The sequence below is a fragment of the Artemia franciscana genome, chromosome 15 (assembly GCF_032884065.1).
Source record: "Artemia franciscana chromosome 15, ASM3288406v1, whole genome shotgun sequence".
NCBI classification, from domain to species: Eukaryota; Metazoa; Arthropoda; class Branchiopoda; order Anostraca; family Artemiidae; genus Artemia; species Artemia franciscana.
This window is the reverse complement of record NC_088877.1, coordinates 34680364-34701968: the sequence shown is the minus strand read 5'-3', so window position 1 is coordinate 34701968 and position 21605 is coordinate 34680364. Positions and strand designations below refer to the sequence as shown.

The window sequence follows — 21605 nt, the reverse complement described above, 5'->3', positions numbered from 1 at the left end:
TAGTATGCTACCAGTGAAATTGTAGCCCACCTGTAAAAGGTAAATTGCCTTATATTTCATTTCACAATTTTGAGGATTTTTTTTTCTTAAATTAGGAAAATGGATTTTGACTAGAGACTTGACGTTAGAGGGAACAAAGAGAGTTGAGGAAAATAGTTAAAGGAGAGACTAGGTAAGAGAGAAGAAATGAAAATCCAAAATGAAAAAGGAAGAAAATGAGGTTTGAAGATAAGCGGCAGCGGAGTCAAAGAGTGTCAAAACTGAAAATGATAGTTACGATAATTGGTGGGACACAGGGACGCAACTACAATGGCGCGTAACTAATATGGCGCGTAAATAATATGGCACGTTACGACTTACGCGCGCGGGGGAAGGGGGCTTGGGGGGCGCGAAGCGCCCCACCAACTAGGTGTTGGGGTGGCGCGAATTGCCACCCCAACAGCTAGTATATATAAAAATAAGGTGTATGTGTGTTATGTCAGTCGAGTAACGTCATGTCATCATGTCGTCATGAAGTTAGTTGTCGTCATGTTTGTTATGACGATGACGTCATTAAAGGACGGAAAAAAAGGACATTAAAAGGACATTAAAGGACTTAAAGGACGGAAAAAAGGACATTAAAGGACGTCATTAAAGGACGGATCGTGGACGGAAAAATGTTTAATTGTAAAATGACTGAAGAACCTACAATTAAACATTAACAGTCGAGGAAGCTGCTCAAAGAGTCTATGCCAAAAAACTAGCTGCTGATAGAGAAAGTAAGAAAAGAAAGTGTTCAAAACAGGCTTGCAGCTTCAAGAGATAATGCCAAAAGAAAGCGTGCCGAGGAATCACAAGAGCAACGTGAAAATTATCGCATGGCATTCAGGTACAGCCCAGTCGATGATTATAGTAGATGTGTTCAAATCGGGACTATGTCTAAAATTTGTCCCTACTGCAAGGCCTTGAAATTTAAAGGTGAAACAATGGGAATGTGTTGCGCCTCAGGAAAAGTTAAACTTCCTCAACTGGCTGCACCCCCAGAGCCATTGAAGACTTTGCTTACTGGAACTACGTCAGAATCTAAGCGTTTTTTATCAAAAATCAGAAAATATAACTCATATTTTTAAATGACGTCGTTTGGTGCCCAAATCGAAAATCCAGATCAATTTATGCCTACTTTCAAAGCACGTTGCGAAATTTCTCTCGACGTTGAAAGGACAATCGTTTCCCAATTGAGAGGTACTGGTAAAACGTTTGTGATAAAACTGATTCTAGCATCAATTCGATCAAAAAATGATATAGCGTTGGCAATTGCGTCGTCCGGAATAGCTGCAACGTTGCTGCCTGGTGGAAGAACTCTTCATTCCGCTTTGAAATTGCCTCTGAATTTGCATTCTAACGATGACTCTGGTCAAACATTTCAATTTAAAACCTGCCTTTTCAATTTAAAAGATTGCAATTCCCAATTCGATTAGCATTTGCAATCACCATCAACAAAGCTCAAGGTCAATCATTAGAAAAATGTGGTATAGATCTTAATACTGATTGTTTTTCCCATGGACAATTGTACGTTGCATGTTCGAGGCTCGGTAAACCTGACAATCTATTTATATGCAGCGACAATTAGACAGGGAAGAATGTTGTATATTCGCAAGTTTTACGCAGTTCAATTGTATTGTATCTATCAATCTATCTATCTATCTATATAAAAACGAGTTGTGTGTATGCATGTTTGTTTGTTTGTAAAAAGAGCGTTTGCATATGACGTCATTATAAGTACATAAAGCTTTGTATATGCACAGACAATGGGAAAGCCAAGAATGTTGTATATTCGCAAGTTTACGTAGTTCAAAACACATATATAAATCTATTTATATTCATAGGTGGTACACAGGGACACGGCAGATCCGTTGGAATCATGGGAATGCGAGGAATAAGAACAGCCTCACCCTCAAAAGGCCCTGTCAAGATTGTGGCCTCTATTACGTTTTCCATAGTTTTTTTTTACGGCAAGTCACGTGCCATTGCAAAGCTTTGGTGGGTTGATATTTCTTAACAGTATTATTGGTACGCCTATTTTTAGTTGTAGCACGTGTGGTGGAAACCCTGAAAGATCCACGGAATTTAAAAATTCAGATGGATAAAACCGCCTCATTTGGTTCCAAAACTGTGTCGACTGACTTGTAAAGGACTGCCTGGTCTCGAATCTTGGTCAAAACAATATTGTTGATTTCGTGGACGTCTATATTTTTGGGTGCAAGAATCACTCTTTCACTTAGCCATTTATTTTTATAATTGTTTAGAATATTCGGAAATACTTTTTCAATCAATTCATTTTTGGACGTCACTAAATTACAGAATTCAGCAGGTAGTTGTATACGTCCTGAAATTGAGTCTACTGGGAGCTTTCCGTTTCCAATTGCCAGCAATTGATCTGAAAATGTTTGACCAGAGTCATCGTTTTGCAATCGGACACGCATATTTGTAGTTAATTTTAATGTCTTTACGTGTGCCCATAAATTAGAATTTTTCAGGCAAGCATTCATTTCGTCTGCAGGGGTTGATCTAGGTATTATAGGTAATGTTTGCCTGAAATCTCCCGCAAGCAATATTAATGTGCTGCCAAAGGGTTTCCAATTCCCTCGCAAATCTTTCAAACATTCATCCAGAGCCTCGAGCGACTTTTTGTGTGCCATTGTGCACTCGTCCCAAATAATAAGTTTGCATTGCTGCAATACTTTACCCATCCCAGATGATTTGGAAATATTGCACGTGGGAGTTTCTGTAGAATGCAAATTCAGAGGCAATTTCAAAGAGGAATGAGCAGTTCTTCCACCAGGCAGCAACGTTGCGGCTATTCCGGACGACGCAATTGCCAACGCTATATCATTTTTTGACCGAATTGATGCCAGAATCAGTTTTATCACAAACGTTTTACCAGTACCTCCTGGCGCATCCAAAAAGAAAATTTCTCCAACGTTTTATCGACACAATGCATTATCGTATCATAAATGTATTTTTGTTCCGACGTTAACTTGGAAATGTTATTTTGTACATACGACAATGGATCACTCGTACTGTAACTTTGTTCACGATCCAATTCTACACATGTCGAGACAGCAGCGGTACGATTAGGTGAAGGCATTCCCAAATCCTGAATAGGTTTGTTTGCCATACATACGCACAAATATATATATATATATATATATATATATATATATATATATATATATATATATATATATATATATATATATATATATATAAATAATCTTCTATAATAACTAAAGTGTAGTTATAAATTTATGATGTAAAATCAAAAGTCATATCTGACGTCTCTAACCGTTTTCGATGGAGTATATCTTCGGACATTTTTTATTTATATTTTTCCCATAACTCTGTAGGAGTTGATGGAGAGCAAGTTGTTAGTATGATGCCAAACAATGCACGAATTTTGACTTGGAGTTGACGTTTCGCACGCGTCATTGATGCAGTTATCCCAGTGGTGGTCATTCTCCAATAAATTCAGAGCTTGGCATGCACTACGGTAAGTGTCATGTATAGTACCGTTTACAGTTCTTAAATACTCAAAGGACGTCGGACCGGGTACATTCACCAAAAGCAGGCGTAGAAAGGAGCATCCATGTTGATTGGGGTGAACGGTGTAGAGTCTTGCTATCGTGGTATCTTTGAAGATTGTAGGTTGGCCGTCGACTGACTTACCCTGTTTTCGACGTTCAAATACTTTATTTTTAGTATCCCATGTGTGATACGAAGGCACTTCAGTATACAGCAGTTTTTTTGCAAAATAATCATTTTTGCATAGCGAAAAGAAAGCAGTTAACTTTATATCCGGTGGATTCAGGGCTCCTTGTTGCACGTTGGATTCCGCAAAATAAACACGTTGACCATTCTGTAAATGTACCGCTAAGTGAACAACAGCTGGACTACGTTCATGTATCGGAAATGAAAGAATTCGCCAAACAGCTTCATTACTGCTAATGAATCTTCCAGCCTGATATTGTACGATTTCGTCGATATCTTTGATTTCGGACTACAAGCCAAAAACTGCCATGTCACGCATTACCTTTACGGAGTTACAGGATTCAACGTTTATGTGTGCATTAAATGTTTCTGATAATAATGGGGAATATGGAACAACCCACTGGTTATCTACTTCGATGGTGGTACCGTTACGCTTCTTTATTATTGCTGTTTTACCACCATCTTCAGTAGATCTTCTTCTATGTTGTGGGTAACCATCATTGCCAGTAATTGTGTTGGATACTAAAAGTCGAGGATATTGCTTCGTGCACCTTCCTTTTACTATGTAGTTTATCAGTGATTTCAACTTTTGCCGGAAGACACGGGCCGTAATGTCATGTCTATGAACCGCCGATTGTCCTTGAAGTAAAAGCTGCTGTATCTCGTCCCAAGATTGATTACATGTAAATGTAATAAATAAATCTGGACGACCATAGAGACGAACATACGCAATAGCATCTTGAGCATATTCATGCATATGACGGGGACTGCCAGCATATGACGAAGGTAAAACCGTTAATCTTCCAACGTTTGTGGTATTACCGTCATTTACAGCTGCATCTCGCAAATGAATGTATTGTTCAGAGCGGAGCTTGGTCTGATTCAGACGGATAAATAGCAAACGTTCTGATTCAATTTTTGCATACATATCAACGACGTATTGGTGAAATAATTGACGGCATTTTAAAATTTAATTGTCTTCATCCTGCCGAATCATTAGTCTATAGGAATAATTATGCATTGCACTGCATTTCTTATTCATTTCTTTGTTAGTGGCTGGATTCATCAATTTAATATTAAAGTGATAGCCGTCGGCTCCATCCCAAAAAATGATAGGATATTGTAGGGCATCGCAGCATCGATGAGTTTCAGCAATTCTTACCAACTGAGCGTTTCGCTTATGAAGAATAATATCTCGAGGTAAAAACTGATCACCGACCATAACGATTGCCACTTCGTCGATAGTTGGAGCATTGTATCTACATGTTGGCACATGTTGGCCAGGAGGCGTTTTGTCAGCGGAAATAACAATTTTATGCGTATTAGTAGGCATCAAATCGATGGCTGTTTTGAACAGACGCACTAAATTATTATTTTCGTGGAAAAGATGTTGTAATTGGGAAACGATTGTCCTTTCAACGTTGGGAGAAATGTCGCAACGTGCATTCAATTCAGAATTTCTATCAGTAATGAAGTACAATTGTAAAAATTTATGATTCTCGCCTGAGAATGGTAGAAGGGACCCTGCCCTATGATAAATTTGTCCTTTTACTTTGAAAGTAGGCATAAACTGATCTGGATTTTCGATTTGGGCACCAAACGACGTCATTTGGAAACATGAGTTATATTTTTTGATCTGTGATAAAAAACGCTTAGATTCTGACGTAGTTCCAGTAAGCAAAGTCTTCAATGGCTCTGGTGGTGCAGCCAATAGAGGAAGTTTAACTTTTCCTGAGGCGCAACACATTCCCATTGTTTCACCATTGAATTTCAAGGACTTGCAATAGGGACAAATTTTAGACATAGTCCCAATTTGAACACATCTATTCAAGCTATAATCATCGACTGGGCTGTACCTGAATGCCAGGCGATAATTTTCAGGTTGCTCTGGTGATTCCTCGGCACGCTTTCTTTTCTTACTTTCTCTATCAGCCGCAAACCTGTTTTCTTGCTGTTCTTGTGATTCCTCGGCACGCCTTCTTTTTTCACTTTCTCTTTTAGAAGCATGTCTCGTTTCGCGTTGCTCTTGTGATTCCTCAGCACGCTTTCTGTTCTTACTTTCTCTATCAGCCGCAAGCCTGTTTTCTTGCTGTTCTTGTGATTCCTCGGCACGCCTTCTTTTTTCACTTTCTCTTTTAGCAGCAAGTCTGGTATTTCGCGTTGCTCTTGTGATTCCTCGGCACGCTTTCTTTTCTTACTTTCTCTATCAGCAGCAAGTTTTTTGGCATAGACTCTTTGAGCAGCTTCCTCGGCTGTTGACATTGTAGGTTTTTCAGTCATTTTACGATTAAACATTTTTCCGTGAACGAATGTCTTAAATACCTTTAATGACGTCATCGTCATAATGACGACATAACGACCTGATGACATGACGTCACTCGACACACAGACACACAGACAACTTATTTTTATATATAGACTAACTGTTCGGGTGGCGCTTCGCGCCACCCCAACACCTAGTTGGTGGGGGCGCTTCGCGCCCCCCCCCCAAGCCCCCCCGCGCGCGTAAGTCGTTACGCGCCATATTAGTTACGCGCCATTGTAGTTGTGTCCCTATGTCCCACCTGTGAATATAGATAGATATATATATATATTTATATATATATATATATATATATATATGTTTTTAACTACGTAAAACTTGCGAATATACAACATTCTTTGCTGTCCCATTGTCTGTGCATATAAATAGATTGTCAGGTTTACCGACTCTTGAACATGCAACATATAATGGTCCATGGGAAAACAATCCGTATTCAGATCTATACCTCATGATTCTAATGATTGCCCTTGAGCTTTGTTGATGGTGATTGCTAATCGACCATTCCCTGAGTCGCCATCGTCATTTATATATCCCCCTGTGCACCCCGGCGTCCCCTTTGTAGTTATGTCCCTGTGTCCCGGTCGTCGTCATTTATACTCCCTGTGTCCCGGTGCTTTGTTGATTGCTAATCGAACATTCCTTTTGTCCCGGTCGCTTTCTCTTTGAGTGTCGTCATTTATTTAGATTGTCAGGTTTTCCGACTCTTGAACATGCAACATATAATTGTCCATGGGAAAAACAATCCATATTCAGATCTATACCTCATGATTCTAATGATTGCCCTTGAGCTTTGTTGATGGTGATTGCTAATTGAACATTCCCTGTGTCCCGGTCGTCATTTATATTCCCAGTATCCCGGTCGTCATTTGTGTCCCAGTGTTCCCCTTTTAGTTTTTTTTTATTGGTTTTGACCTTTTTTAGGTTTTTTAGTTTTTTTCTTTTTTCTTTTTAGTTTTTTTTGAAGTTTTTATCTTTTTAGTTTTTTTATTTTTATTTATATTTTTTTAGTTTTCTTTTTCTCCTTTATTTTTCAGTTTTCTTCCTTTTTTTAGTTTTTTTTTTCTTTTTTAGTTCTTTTAGTTTTTACCTTTTTTAGTTTTTTTTAGTTTTTTAGATGAAATTTTTTTTTAGTTTTTTTCTTTTTAGTTTTTTATTGGTTTTTACCTTTTTTTTTTAGCTTTTTTATTTTTTTTTCGTTTTTTCTTTTTACTTTTTTTTTAGTTTTTATCTTTTTTATTTTTTTTTTATTTTTATTCTTAATTTTATTAGTTTTCTTTTTCTCTTCTATTTTTCAGTTTTTCCCTTTTTTTTAAGTTTTTTTTTTAGTTTTTAGTTTTTTTAGTTTTTTAGTTTTTTCAGTTTTTTTTTTGGTTTTTAGTTTTTTACCTTTTTTAGCCTAACCAGGATTTGAACCTGGGACCTTCATTCTCCGTTCTGACACCCTCTCTCACCGAGTGACTACTCCAGCATGTTCATTTTGGTGTTTTAAATGGTATATTATTAACCAAATTAATGTGTTTTACAATATACTAAGCATCGTCAAAGCAAAAATGACGACAACTAGTTTCATGACGTCGGCCGACACAGAAACATGACGTCACCTGATCCACAGATCCAAAGACAGACAACTTATTTTTATATATATAGATATAGATAGATAGATAGTGTAACAGACATACAACTTATTTTTATATAGATAGATAAAGAGGTCAGAATAAAAAAAGTAATCACAAAAAAAGTCATCTTTCACTTTTCTGGGGGGAACAGGGTTCTGAAAAATTCTCCTCCCCTGTGCACGCTTGTTCATAGCTTTCCATAGGGAAGGAAGAAGAGTTGTAAAACCTCCTCTAGGAAGTGAAGAGTCTCCTCACTTGTTGGAAAAGCCGACTTGTTGAAAAACAAGTCAAAATACAAAAATCTGATTTTTTCGATATGAAAAGTAGGTTATGGATGAACCTGATCCCACACTAAGAAAAAAAACAAAAAACTTATGAATCCAAAAAACTTGTAAAAAAAACTTGTAAATGCAATCGGAAATTTTGTCTAGAAGCAAGGATGAACTATGAACATGCAAGTATGGACAGATGCGATATTTTATAACGAAACTAAACGATTCAGCCATAATAATTATATTAGTGGCATTTCAAAAAGAATATGTTCTGCTTGGAATAATAATACCTATAATTTGATTATATATACCTGTTTAAGCTTAAAACCGTAGTCAAACCCATCTCCAGTATCAGGAACATCAAGCATATCATACCACAGCTGTGCAGGTCCATACCTCCAATCTGCCACAGAAGGACCACGGTCATCTGCCGCCTTTTCAGTGTCACTATCTTTTTCAGCCACAGTTTCAAGGTCGCTTAAAAATTTAACCTGAAAGAACGAATTAAACTTTGTGAGTTTCTCAAATTTATGCAAATGACAGCTTATCTAGTAATTCAGTTTACAACTAGCACTATGGGTCTTTAAAACTTATAATACAGTTTTTTCAATTATAGTGCAAATTATCATTAAAGAAAGAAAGAAAAAAAGAAAAAGTTTATTTGAGCCCTACGGCCAAACACAACATGGTTTAATGATACAACATTGCATAGAACACACACTCAATACAAAACAACAATACTTATTTTCATTCACTCGGGCTCGACTGAGCCTCTCCCGCCTTTTCCACATATCGTGCCATTTTGCACATGGTTCCAGGCTTCGAAGACCTCAGGATATCAGAAAGTAGCACTAACCGATGGTCCCCCAAATTTCACCCCTAGGACTTTCAAACTTCTGGCACCCCATGAGGAAATGGGCTAATTTATTATCCTCAATTCCGCAATACCCATGCTTACCATTTGTACCCTTATTTTCTTTTAATCTTTGTTCCTTATGTACTGGAAGGCGATTTCCCCTCAATTGGATCCATGATTTTAAATATTTGAAGGGTAAATTAAACTTAAAGTAATATTCTTCCCCAAAAATGTCTTTTACTTTACTATATTCTTTCAGTGTTTCCGACGAACGTACTAAACAACCCCGCTCTTGTATCTTTTGGTCTTTCAATCTCTGCATAATTTCTGGAAGGCATTGTGTGTTTTCGGGTCCGTTCCCTTCAATCCACAAACAATAGAGGCCTAATTTGTCAAGAGATACCTTGATCCAAGTTTTTATCTTAGTATTTCAAAACAGTTCACTGTTCTTTCATACTTTAATTTATAAAAATCCATCTCTACTAGGACAAGTTACTTTTGACGGTTGCAATGGACCAAATTTATTTTTTAATATTACAATGTCTACTCTAGAAAATCAAACAGTTCGTGGTAACGAAGTGTAGTAAGGAGCGACCCGGCTCAATAGTAACCAAAACCCCCCAAAAACGGAATTACCCATCTTACCCATCAAAGATTATAAGCCTGAGCAAATTTGCCTTATTTTAAAAAATAGGGAGAAACACCCCCTAAAAGAAACAGAATCTTAACAAAATCACACCATCAGATTCAGCGTATCAAAGAACCCTTCTGTAGAAGTTTCCAGCTCCTATCTACAAAAATGTGGAATTTTGTATTTTTTGCCAGAAGGCAGATCACGGATGCGCGCTTATTTGTTTGTTTGTTGTCGTTTTTCCAGGGGTGATCGTATCGACCCAGTGGTCTTAGAATGCCCTGAGAGGGCTTGTTCTCGAAGAAATTAACAGTTCTAGTGCAATTTTTAAGTGACCAAAAAATGGTCCCATAACCATTTTTCCCAAAAATCACCAGATCAAAATTTTGAGATAGCCATTCTGTTCAGCTGAGTCGAAAACCTAATAACCATGTCTTTGGGGACAACTTCATCCCCCACAGTCCCTGGGGTAGGGGCTGCAAGTTACAAACTTTGACCGTTATTTAAATACAGTAATGGTTATTATGAAGTGTAGAGACGTTTGCAGGGGGACTTTTCGCGTTGGAGTAGGAGTGGGGAGGGGGTTACGTGGGAGGATATTTCCATGGAGGAATTTATCATGAGGGAAGAGAATTTTCAAGAAGATTTTCTGGCATTATTTAAAAAAAAAATAATGAGAAAATAAATGATTTTTTCAACTGGAAGTAATAAGCAGCTTCAAAACTTAAAACGAACAGAAAATATTACGTATATAAGGGTGTTCGTCTCCTCCACAATACCTCGTTCTTTACGCTAACAGTATTTTTAGTAATTTAAACTATTTGAACAAAACGTTCGTAAAAAAATTAAAGTTCTAGTTGCCTTTTTAAGTAACCAAAAAATTGGAGGGAAAATGGGCCTCCTCCCTCGCCTCTTTGTTTGATCAAAATCGTCCGATTAAAATTATGAGAAAGCTATTTAGCAAAAAAAAAAATAATGGCCAAATTGCGTTTTGATTATTCATGTGCGATGAGCCAAAATCAAAACATGTATTAATTCAAAAACGTTCAGAAAATTAAATAAAAAAACAAGTTTTTTTTTAACTGCAAGTAAGGAGAGACATTAAAACTTTAAACGAACAGAAATTGTTCTGTATATGAAAGGGGTTGTCCCCTACTCAACGCCTCGCTATCTACGCTAAAGTTTTTTATTGTTTTAAAAAGTAGAACTATGACAGTCAAACTTTAGCGTTGTGATTAACGCTAATATCGCTTAGCGATAAATGATTACAAAACCTTGGAGAAATTACTGTAATATAGAATTCAATTTGGAACAGCAGGCCTTAGAGGACGCATAGAAGCTGGTTATATATGCATGAATGACCTTGTAGTTATACAAGCAAGTCAAGAATTTGACTTGTAGAATTTGACTGTGCTCTATTCCACAATAGAGCAAAGAGCACGACATAGCTCAATAGCTGTTTTTTTTAAAGGTTTTTGAATGGTTGTAATCCCTTGTCAAAATGTATTCAAATATTTTTGCAATTACTAGCTATATGAAAGTTCTTAAGTCGAACTGGTCAGACATGACAACAAACAATAAAGAGAGATAAAACTCCACAAAAAAAAAACTCAAACGAGACTGCATCAGTTGAGAGAAAAGACTAGAATAACGTGGATATTTCGCCTGTATCGAAACTAGGCGTCCTCAGCACAAGATAAAAAGAAAAATACTAAACTAAAAACAAATAAAACACCAATAATAAATAAATACAATTGTCGCTACTGATTCACGTAGGGAAAAGATGCTATTAGAGTTCCTTCTTTGAGGACATCAAAGCAACTGACATAGAACTATGAAAATTGAAACTAAGTTAACTTAGTTTATGTAATTAATATGTAATCTTGTCCCCTGGTGATGGTGTAAAATTTTAATTCCCTTATTGACTATTGGTTCATTTTTCAAAAGACAATCATATTTTGGGTCAATATTTAAATTCCCTGTGTCTCTACTTATTGCAAGATTAAATTTAAAAAGATTAAATTTTAAATATTAGATTAGTCTTCCAATAAATAGAGATAGAATATTATTCTATGATAGAGAAAAACAGAATAGTTAAGTTAGTTTCAATTTTCATAATTTTGTTGTTGTTAGTTTGTTTGTTACTATCTTTGTTGTTTGTTACTAGTTTAGTCACCAGATGCGGTTGGGATTTAAAAAAAGAGCTTTGAAACACGATATCCTCCTAAATATCAAATTTCATTGAGATCCGATCACCCGTTCGTAAGTTAAAAATACCTCATTTTTCTGATTTTTCAGTAATAACCCCCCCCCCCCCCAACTACCCCAAAGAGAGCGGATCTGTTCCGATTATGTCAATCATGTATCTACGACTTTTGCTTATTTTTCCCACCAAGTTTCATCCCGATCCCTCCACTCTAAGTGTTTTCCAAGATTTTAGGTTTCCCCCTCCCAACTCCCCCCCCCCAATGTCACCTGATCCGGTCCAGAATTAAAATAAGAGCTCTGAGACACGATATCCTTCTGAATATCAAATTTCATTGAGATCCGATCACCCGTTCGCAAGTTAAAAATACCTCATTTTTTCTAATTTTTCAGAATAAATCCCCCTTCCCCAACTACCCCAAAGAGAGCAGATCCGTTCAAGTTATGTAAATCATGTATCTAGGACTTGTGCTTATTTTTCCCACCACGTTTCATCCTGATCCCTCTAAGGGTTTTCCAAGATTTTAGGTTTTCCCTCCCAACTTCCCCCCCAATGTCACCGGATCCGCTCAAGATTTAAAATAACGGCTCTGAGACATGATATCCTTCCAAACATCAAATTTCATTATGATCTGATCATCCGTTCGTAAGCTAAAATACTTCAATTTTTCCATTTTTCCGAACTAACGGGCCCCCCACCCCCCAGATGGTCAAATCGAGAAAACAACTATTTCTAATTTAATCTGGACCGGTCCCTGATACGCCTGCCAAATTTCATCGTCCTAGCTTACCTGGAAGCGCCTAAATTAGCAAAACTGGGACCGACCGACAGACAGACAGACAGACCGACAGAATTTGCGATTGCTATATGTCACTTGGTTAATACCAAGTGCCATAAAAATGTAGTTTTTCTGAAAAAATTGATTATATCTTAAAAAGCTTTTTTAGTTACAAAACATTTTTAATCCCATCAATTTCTTTCCAAATGAGCAATTAAACAACTCTCTATTTAATGAGCCTCCTCCTTTTGTATCGTTTTTTCGACCACCCTTTCCATAAACATCTTATACGTTGACAATGGGCAGCTTGCATAACTTACAGCCCTTACCCCAAGGGCTTGGAGGGAGGGAGTTCTCAAACTTGATGGCAATTTTGACCGGATGCATTCTGAGAAAAGGGGCGTTGTGTAGGGGGGGACTGGTTGCCTTTCGATCATTTGGGACCATTAAAAAGAGATCTAGAGCTTTTGATTTCCTATCGAATGAGCTCCCTCCAAAGTTTTAATAACCACCCCTTCCATAAAAAACCTTATGTGTTAACAAGGGATAACTTGCATAGCTTTCAACCTTGCCCCCGTCAGTGGGGGGTTTTATTAGCCCCGGAAGTAGAGTTATTTGAGTTTTGGACTATTTAAACAAAATGGCTCACAAAATTTCGATTGGGTGCATCTGGAGAAAAGAGGACGTGGAGGGGGGCATAGATGTCCTTCAATCACTTTTTACTCTTAAAAAGGGCACTAGAATTTCTAATTTCAAATCGAATGAGCCTCCTCCAAAGTTTATACGACCACCCCTTCCATATGAAGTACCTAAAAAAATAAATAATAATAGCAATAAATCAGAGGCAGCATTATAGCGTTGCCTATAGTAAAGAGTCGTTAGGCTTCCATTTTTTAAGATTTTGTTAACTATAAAAGTGTTTAAATATTATTTTACACCGAAGCCTAAAGGTGGCCCCCAAATGTTACTTAAAACGATGATTTTATGCAAATAAACGTCCCATCACTACAAATTTACATCGATCGCAAAAATCCCATTTTATGAGAATTAACACATTTTGAGTCCTATAGGCTAAATGTAAATGCGGTTGAGCGTGTTTTTACTTCACACTGAACATAGGGTTTTATACTGAATTGTATTAGGAGCTATGATTTAATATAAATATCTTAAGGATAAACATCTTAATAATGAATATTTCAATATCATAAATGGTAAATATCCGAACATAGGCTTTTGTTCTTCGAATAATGATCTCACAGAGATATCTTAAATAATAGATATCCTACAAAATATCATAAATAAAAAAATATATTAAACAAGACTTGTGTATTTAATGGTATTTTGAGCTTAGACTTTATTAAATAACTTAAAAATAAATATTTTCAATATTTAACATATTAAACAAAGGGTTTTTGTACATAATGGTATTTTGAACTCTTGTTTCATATAAATATTTCAAACAATCAATATCTTAATAATAAATATCATAAGTATTAAATATCCTTAAGAATGTTTTATGTATTTATGTATTTTGAACTTAGAAATATCATTAACGAATAAATTATATTTATATATATATTTCAAATCGCAATGACCGTAAAGTCATATTTTATGCACATATAAAAACGGGCAAGTATTCTAAATCGTAATTATCGTATAAACAGACAAAGGGACCTTAGTAATCAAAAAGGGTCGTTAATCTGATACAATACAATACAGTATTTTATTGCAAAAAACATATTTTACATTGCAGAAGAGTACTTAAATGCTGTTTTATTTGAGGTGGCACTTTAAAAGGCGGCACAAAAACAGAATGGTTACACCTTATATTATTTTAAATTTAAATTTCATAGGAATATACGTATTTTCAATTGATTTTACTCACTGACGAGTCTTCTCGAACTTGTTGAGGAACAGGCGAGGGTCCAAAATTGAAATCCCATCCTTTGTTCAGATTTTGCTCATCATCCTCTTCTTCGTTCCCTTTTTCCTGTTCCCCCTCATCCGTTTTTTCTTTTCTTTTTCGAGATTCTTCAGCTTTCCATCTTTTCTGACGTTTCCTTACGTGTCTCCATATTTGAGGTAAGCTACTGGGTTTCCCAGGACCAAAGAGCTTTGAAAATCTAAGAACCTAAAAACCGAAATATCTCAATAGAAAAGATGCGAAGAAATCTCCTAAAACCGAAAAGAAATGCAAAAAAAACGAAAAGAAAAGAATTGAAAAGAAATCTAAGAACCTAGAAAACGAAAGAGCTCAATAGAAAAGACGCGACAAGAGAAGAAAAGTGGATTCTAAATCGCATCAGTTTATATATTTAATATATCATCGCATATTCTTCATAGTATAACCGTTAATCTTTACTTCTTTAATTATATTCACCTCAAAAGCATTGCTTATTTTGAAGTACGAGCAATGTAACTCCTTTTGTACCTTTTATTTCTTTTTAGAAGAAGTGGCACCAAACACAACTTGTATGATTAAATATCATTGCATACCCAGTTAATTGCTTGGTTACTTATCCTGACTACTGAAAAGTTTTGCACCAGATACAACTTGTGTGATTAAATATCATGGTGTAACTCGTATTGCTTGGTTTCTGGTCCTCTACGATATTGGTGATGTGCACTTTTGACAATTACTTTTTTTTGAATTTTTGAACATTCTTTGTAGAAAAAAGGGCTTTATCCTTTACAAAGACTCTTTGAGCTGTTCTCAATTTGAAAGAAAAAAGTGATTAAAGTTATATTAATATAACTCCAAGAATCTTGAAGAAAGCTTTCACTCTCTATTTGCCTGAAGGTGTACGAGCCTTTTGAAACTGGCAAAGCTTTCCACGATGGCTGGACATACAAAGCTTATCCTTCCTTTCTAAGCTTCCTGTCTGGCTGATCCTATTGACTTCAGAAGCAAAGATTTCACAGGCTTTCAGAAGCGAAGCCAAAATCTTTTACCAGTATTTATAGATTATATATATTTTCTCATTGACTTAATTTAAAATTTTACCCATTATTTCATGAATTTTAAGGTTTATTTTTCCTTCCTTGTTAGAAAAATTTAATATCAGGAGAGCCAGGTTTGCGCCTCCGTTTTTCTTAATGTAAAGACAATCCCTCGCACGGAACAAATTTCCCCAACAAAACCCAGATCCCAACCTAGATTCCGCCCCCCTCGGGTCGTTTCCAGCCTGTTCTTATCTTGCTTCCCATTCCCTTCTATACCTACAACTGTTTCTTTTAGAGAATTATCTAAACTTTCTTGAAATATGTTGAAAATGCCGTATTATCATGAATTTGTGAAGACTTTTCAACATATTTTTCACTTTATAAAATATAACAACAGGGTAGATAAATAAAACTGAGCCTCAGCTGACAAGAGCAAAATTATCGTTTTACGTCAAAATTAAAATAATAAACTACAGAAAAATAACATACCAATGCCTTCATATTGAACATTAATATATGTCATAAAGAGAAAAATAACGTACTAGAGCTTTCACATTGAGCATAAATGTATGTCATTTAACAGCAAAATAACATAGCAGATAAATTACATACCAAAGCTCTCACAGAGAACATAAATCATAAATAGTATGCTATTTGTTTATTCTTTCTGTTGCTTTTTCTGGTAATTTAGTATTTCTGACAAGAATAAATCATTTAACTGCACTTCCTATGAGTTCCTTTTTATTATGGTAACTTTGAAAATTGCTCTCTAATTCTTCTTTTTCTTTCCGTTTCCTTTCTCTTTACTGTCTGCTCTGTGTTAGTTTTGTTTTTACTTTAAATGAATAAACGTATGTTTTACGTTTGTATATAGGCCATGAAGCTTTTTAGCAGCTATTTATGCTAGTTTTTTTACACCTTCAGTATTTTTCTCCTTGAAAATTACTTGAAAACAAATTTCATTGGGAAACTACATAAAGCTGAATCTCAGCTATCAAAAGATAAAGAAAACTCTCGTTTTATGAGAAAACATTAAAATCAGAGAGTGCTGAAAACAGACAGAATGAAAAGATAGAGTTGAAAAGTGGTATCACTATAAGTTTCTTCGATGTTTTTGTGATTTGTTGGTAAATATTTGGTGAATTTAAAAAAAAAAGGTTACAATGACAGATCATTTCGGATTTTTTTTTTTTAATATAATAAATTTAATTAGTTTGTTTTGATTTTTTTTTATTTACTTTTATTTGTTTTAAAGGAGACACGTAGGGCCACCATCCCGAAAAGTTTTGAGGTGAGTTAAGAAACAGCCACAGTATGAAAGGTTTCCTGTCAGAGGAGGACGCCGTTACCTACGGGGATGGCGAGATTTTTTATTGAAAGATTTTTTGGTAGCATTTGATGACTTGAAGTGTGATGACTTGAAGAGACAGCAGAAAAATAACATACCAAAACTAACACAGGAAACGTAATCCTTAACTAGCAGTTCTTTTCTATTTTCTTTTTTTGTAATATATACTGTAGACTTTCTGACTAGAATTAAGCATTTAATTATTTTTTTTATAGTTTCCTCTATATTATGGCGAGCTGAAGAATCGATTTTATTTTTATTTTTCTTTTCTTTTTATTAATATTTTTTGTTCTATTTTATTTTTTTATTTTTTAATAAGTAAACATATGTTTTCTTACACTATAGCACAGGGCACCTTTTACGGGGATGTTCATGTTATTTTTTATTAAATTTATTTATTTATTTTTTTACTTAGCCTATTGTTGTTGAGAAAAAATAAATAAACCTGCCAATAAAAGCACTTTTTCAAGGACCATGAGGAAGAAAATGAACTGAAAAAACTTATAAAATGAATTCAACAGTAAAAATGAAAATGTATATTAATAAAAAAAATTTTGAAAGGCCCATGACGAAGAAAATGAATCCAAGTGAAGAAAATGAATACAAAATACAAGTTAAATGTATATCGATAAAAAAAATCTTGACGGACCCATGAGGAACTCACTTTATCTGGTTTGAAATCAGGGAAGATTTCGTTGACATCTATATCAGCATACTTTGAAGGTAGCATAGCAGCCAAAGGGGTGATTATTTTCCTATTTTGATAATCTCCATTGTTACTAAGAGTGTCACGATGAAGAGGGGGTGGCATTAAAACAGAGTCATTTTTTGGTAAGCAAACTTCATCAGCTTCTGACTCTTCCACTGAACAATCTTCTGCTACTTCAATTATGTCAAAATAATCAATGGCACTAGGTGATTTGTCACCTAGAAAACAGAACAATAATGTAAAATAGAATCAAATGGAAGAAGATTTTTGTATTTATAGATAAACGATAATCCAAGGAATAGATAAATGAAGCAAAAAGTAGTGTCTTATAGCTAAAAGAATGACATGATAAACAAAGCTTTTTTTTACAGATAACTAAATACAGACGACTGAATGACACGATAAATGAACATAAAAATTATAAATAGATAAATAGAATTTAAATAAATGTATCTAGGACTTGCGTTTATACTTCCCACCAAGTTTCATCCCGATCTCGCCACTCTAAGCGTTTTCCAAGATTTCCTGTTTCCCTCTCCAACTCCCCCTATATAACCAGATAAGGTCAGGGTTTAAAATAAGAGCTCTGAGACACGAGGTCCTTCTAAATATACAATTTCAAAAAGATCCGATCACCCATTCGTAAGATAAAAATACCTCATTTTTTCAATTTCTCCTCTCCCTCCAGCCCCTCAGATGGTCGAATCGGGTAAACGACTGTTATCCAGTCATTTTGTGCAGGTCCCTGACACGCCAACCAATTTTCATCATTCTAACACAACCAGAAGCACCGAACTCGCCAAATCCCCCGAAAGAGCGAATCCGTTCCAATTATGTCAATCTCGCATCTAGAACTTCTGCTTATTCTTCCCATCAAGTTTCATCTCGATCTCTCCACTCTAAGGGTTTTCGAAGATCTCCGGTTTCCAAGATTTCTGTTTCTCTCCTCCAGCCCACTATGTCCCCGGATCCAATTCAAATTGAAAATGGAGCATTTGAGACAAAATATCTTTTATATATATATCAAGTCTCATTAAGATCCAATTACCCATTCCTAAGATAAAGATACCTCAAGTTTCACGTTTTCCAAGATTTCCGGTTTCCCCCTCCAACTCCCTCAATGTCATCGGATCTGATCAAGATTCAAAATAAGAGCTCTGAAGCACAAGATCCTTCTAAATATCACATTTCATTAAGATCGGATCACCCGTTCGTAAGTTACAACTACCTCATTTTTCCGAATTACCAACCCCCCCCTCCACCTCCAACTCCCCCATAGAGAGCGGATCCACTCCAGTTTTGTCAGTCAAGTATCTCGGACTTTTGCTAATTCTTCCCACTAAGTTTCATCCTGATCTCTCCACTCTAAGCGTTTTCCAAGATTTCCCCCCATGATACTTGATCTTGTCGGGATTTAAAATAAGAGATCTGAGTTATAAGGTTCTTCTAAATATGAAATTTCAATAAGACCCGATCACCCGTTCGTAAGTTAAAATACCTAATTTTTTCTAATTTTTCCGAATTAACCGTCCCCCACTCCCCCCCCCCCTAGATAGTCGAATCGAGGAAACGACTATTTATAATTTAATCTGGTCTGTTCCCTGATATGCCTGCCAAATTTCATCGTCCTAGCGTATCTGGAAGTGGTAAGCTAGTGATAAGCAAAAACAGGACAGACAGACCGACAGATTTTGCAATCGCTATATGTCACTTGGTAAATACAAAGTGCCATAAAAATGAATCAAGACAAATGAAAAGATAAATGATTTATAAGAAAATAGACAAATGAATAAACTAGGTGAAGCTGAAAGTAATGTTTATAGATAAATTATAAATCAAGAAATAGATAAATGAAGCAGAAAGTAGTTTCTTATAGATCAATGAATGATAAGATAAACTAAGTTGATTTATCAAGATGACTGAATGCCACCATAAATGAATATATAAATTATAAATAGATAAAAAGAATTTAGACCAATGAGGCCTGAGAATTAGATCAAGTTCTCATAATCAAAGGCTGTTGTATCTTGATGGCAGTCAGGAAGTATATGAATCTTTTTCCCCTTAGTAGAAAGGCAATGTATCTCTTCTGAAAGACCGGTAATCACCAACAAAGTAAACCTATCATAATTAAGTGAGACAGAAAACTTGAAATGACGATCGAATGGTTTATGGTAACGAACTGTAAGTAAGGAGCGACCCAGCTCAATAATAACCGAAACTCTAAAAAATGGAACTTTGAAACCAATAGATAGACCAAAAGAATCAGATCTTTATGCTGATTTTAAATATTTAAGCTTTATTAATTTTAGTTCTACCCATCAAAAGTTGCGAGCCTGAGAAAATTTGCCTTATTTTCGAAAAAAAGGGAGAAACACCTTCTAAAGTCATACAATCTTAATGCAAATTACACCATCAGATTCAGCATATCAGAGAACCCTAATGTAGAGGATTCAAGCTCCTATCTACACATATGTAGAATTTTGTTTTTTTTTTGCCAGAAGAAAGATCAAGGATGCGTGCTCATTTGTTTTCTGTTTTTCCTAAGGGTGATCGTATAGACCCAATGGTCCTATAATATTTCGATAGGTGTCAGTCATATGGAAATTAAAACTTCTAGTGCCCTTTCCAAGCAACTAAAAAAATGAAGGGCAACTAGGCCCCATCCCACAATCAGTTTTCCCCAAAGTTATCTGATCAAAATTTTGAGATCGCCATTTTGTTCAGCATAGTCAAAATATCTAATAATTATGTCTTTGAGGACAATTTAATCCCCCACAGTCCCCGGGAGAAGGGCTGCAAGTTACGAACTTTACCCATGGTTTAAACATAGTATTTGTTATTAGTAAGTATATAGACGTTCTAGTGTGGGGGGGGGGGGGATTGGATTACGTGGGAGGATCTTACCAAGGAGAAATTTTTCATGAAGGAAGATAATCTCTATCAAGGATGTACACGCTGGATATCCCAGCATTATTTAAAAAACAATCAGACATCAAATTAAAAAAAAAAGTTTTCTCGGCTGAAAGTAAGAAATAAAACTAAAACTTAAAAAGAATGGATATTATTACGTATATGAGAGGTTCGTCCCCTCATCAATACCTCGCTGTTTACGCTAAAGTATTTTTAGCAATTTCAAAAGACCTATTTATTCCTATTAAGTGACCTTTATGATTTAAGGGGTTATTCTTAAAGAATTAGTACAAAATTCAAACTTTGGCGTAAAGAGCGAGGTATTGACGAGGGGGCGAACCCGCTCATATTACGTATATGAGGAAGTTCACCCCCTTGTCAATACCTCACTCCTCACTCTAAAGTTGGAATTTTGTAAAATAATGGCTAATAAAAGCAATAATTTGTTTGTGTTATTTTCCAGCCAATCCTTTTCTTTCATTGATTCATTAATTTCAGTCATTTGAGAATTGCTCAAATTATGACTTACATTTTCATAAAAATTGGTCAGCCTCATTGGTCGTTCTCCACGGAGGGGGGAACTGGATTTCCCAATGTTATTTAAAAACGGTCAGTAATTAAATATAAAACTAAGTTCTTTCAACTTGATGTAAGAAGTAGCATTAAAACTTAATACAAACAGAAAGCATTATGTATTTGAGGGGGGAGGGTTACCTCTCCTCAATAGCTCGTTCTTACGCTAATTTTTTTCAGCTTTTAACAGAGGTTAGTCTAATTAATTATAGTCATTAATCTATTAATCTATTAGATTAATATAGACTAACTAATCTATTAGTTAGTCTATTAATGTTTAATTAATTCTAATTAAGCAGCCTTTGTGATTCTTATAAATAAACGAAAATAATTGGAACAAAAAAAAACTTAGGTCATTATGAGGTTATTATTGGTTAAAAAAAAAGTAAAATTAATATGCAAATGTTGTTTCAATTAAAAAAACAAATTTTTTAAATAAAAGTAAGGAGCGACATTAAAACTTAAAACGAACAGAAATTACTCCGTATATGAGAGGGATTTTCCTTCTCAACGCCCCGCTCTTTACGCTAAAGTTTGAATCTTTCTCTTAACTCTACATTTTAAAACAGTAAAAAACTTTAGCGTAAAGAGCGGGGCGTTGAGAAGGAAAAGCCCCTTTCATATACGGAGTAATTTCTGTTTGTTTTAAGTTTTAATGTCGCTCTTTACTTTCATTAAAAATTTTTTTTT

At 35.3% G+C, this 21605-nt stretch overlaps 1 protein-coding gene across 3 annotated transcripts in view; it reads right to left on the bottom strand.

Annotated features, from left to right (window-relative positions):
- The window catches only part of LOC136036398 (transcription initiation factor TFIID subunit 1-like), a 129984-nt gene that overhangs the window by 95211 nt on the left and 13168 nt on the right, over window positions 1-21605 (bottom strand). For all 3 annotated transcript variants that reach the window (XM_065718593.1, XM_065718594.1, XM_065718595.1), the window contains exons 3-5: window positions 17385-17647; window positions 14315-14560; window positions 8270-8449 (exon numbers count right to left, since the gene is read on the bottom strand). In XM_065718593.1, coding sequence (XP_065574665.1) covers window positions 8270-8449; window positions 14315-14560; window positions 17385-17647 — 689 coding nt within the window. The remainder of the gene's footprint in view (window positions 1-8269; window positions 8450-14314; window positions 14561-17384; window positions 17648-21605) is intronic.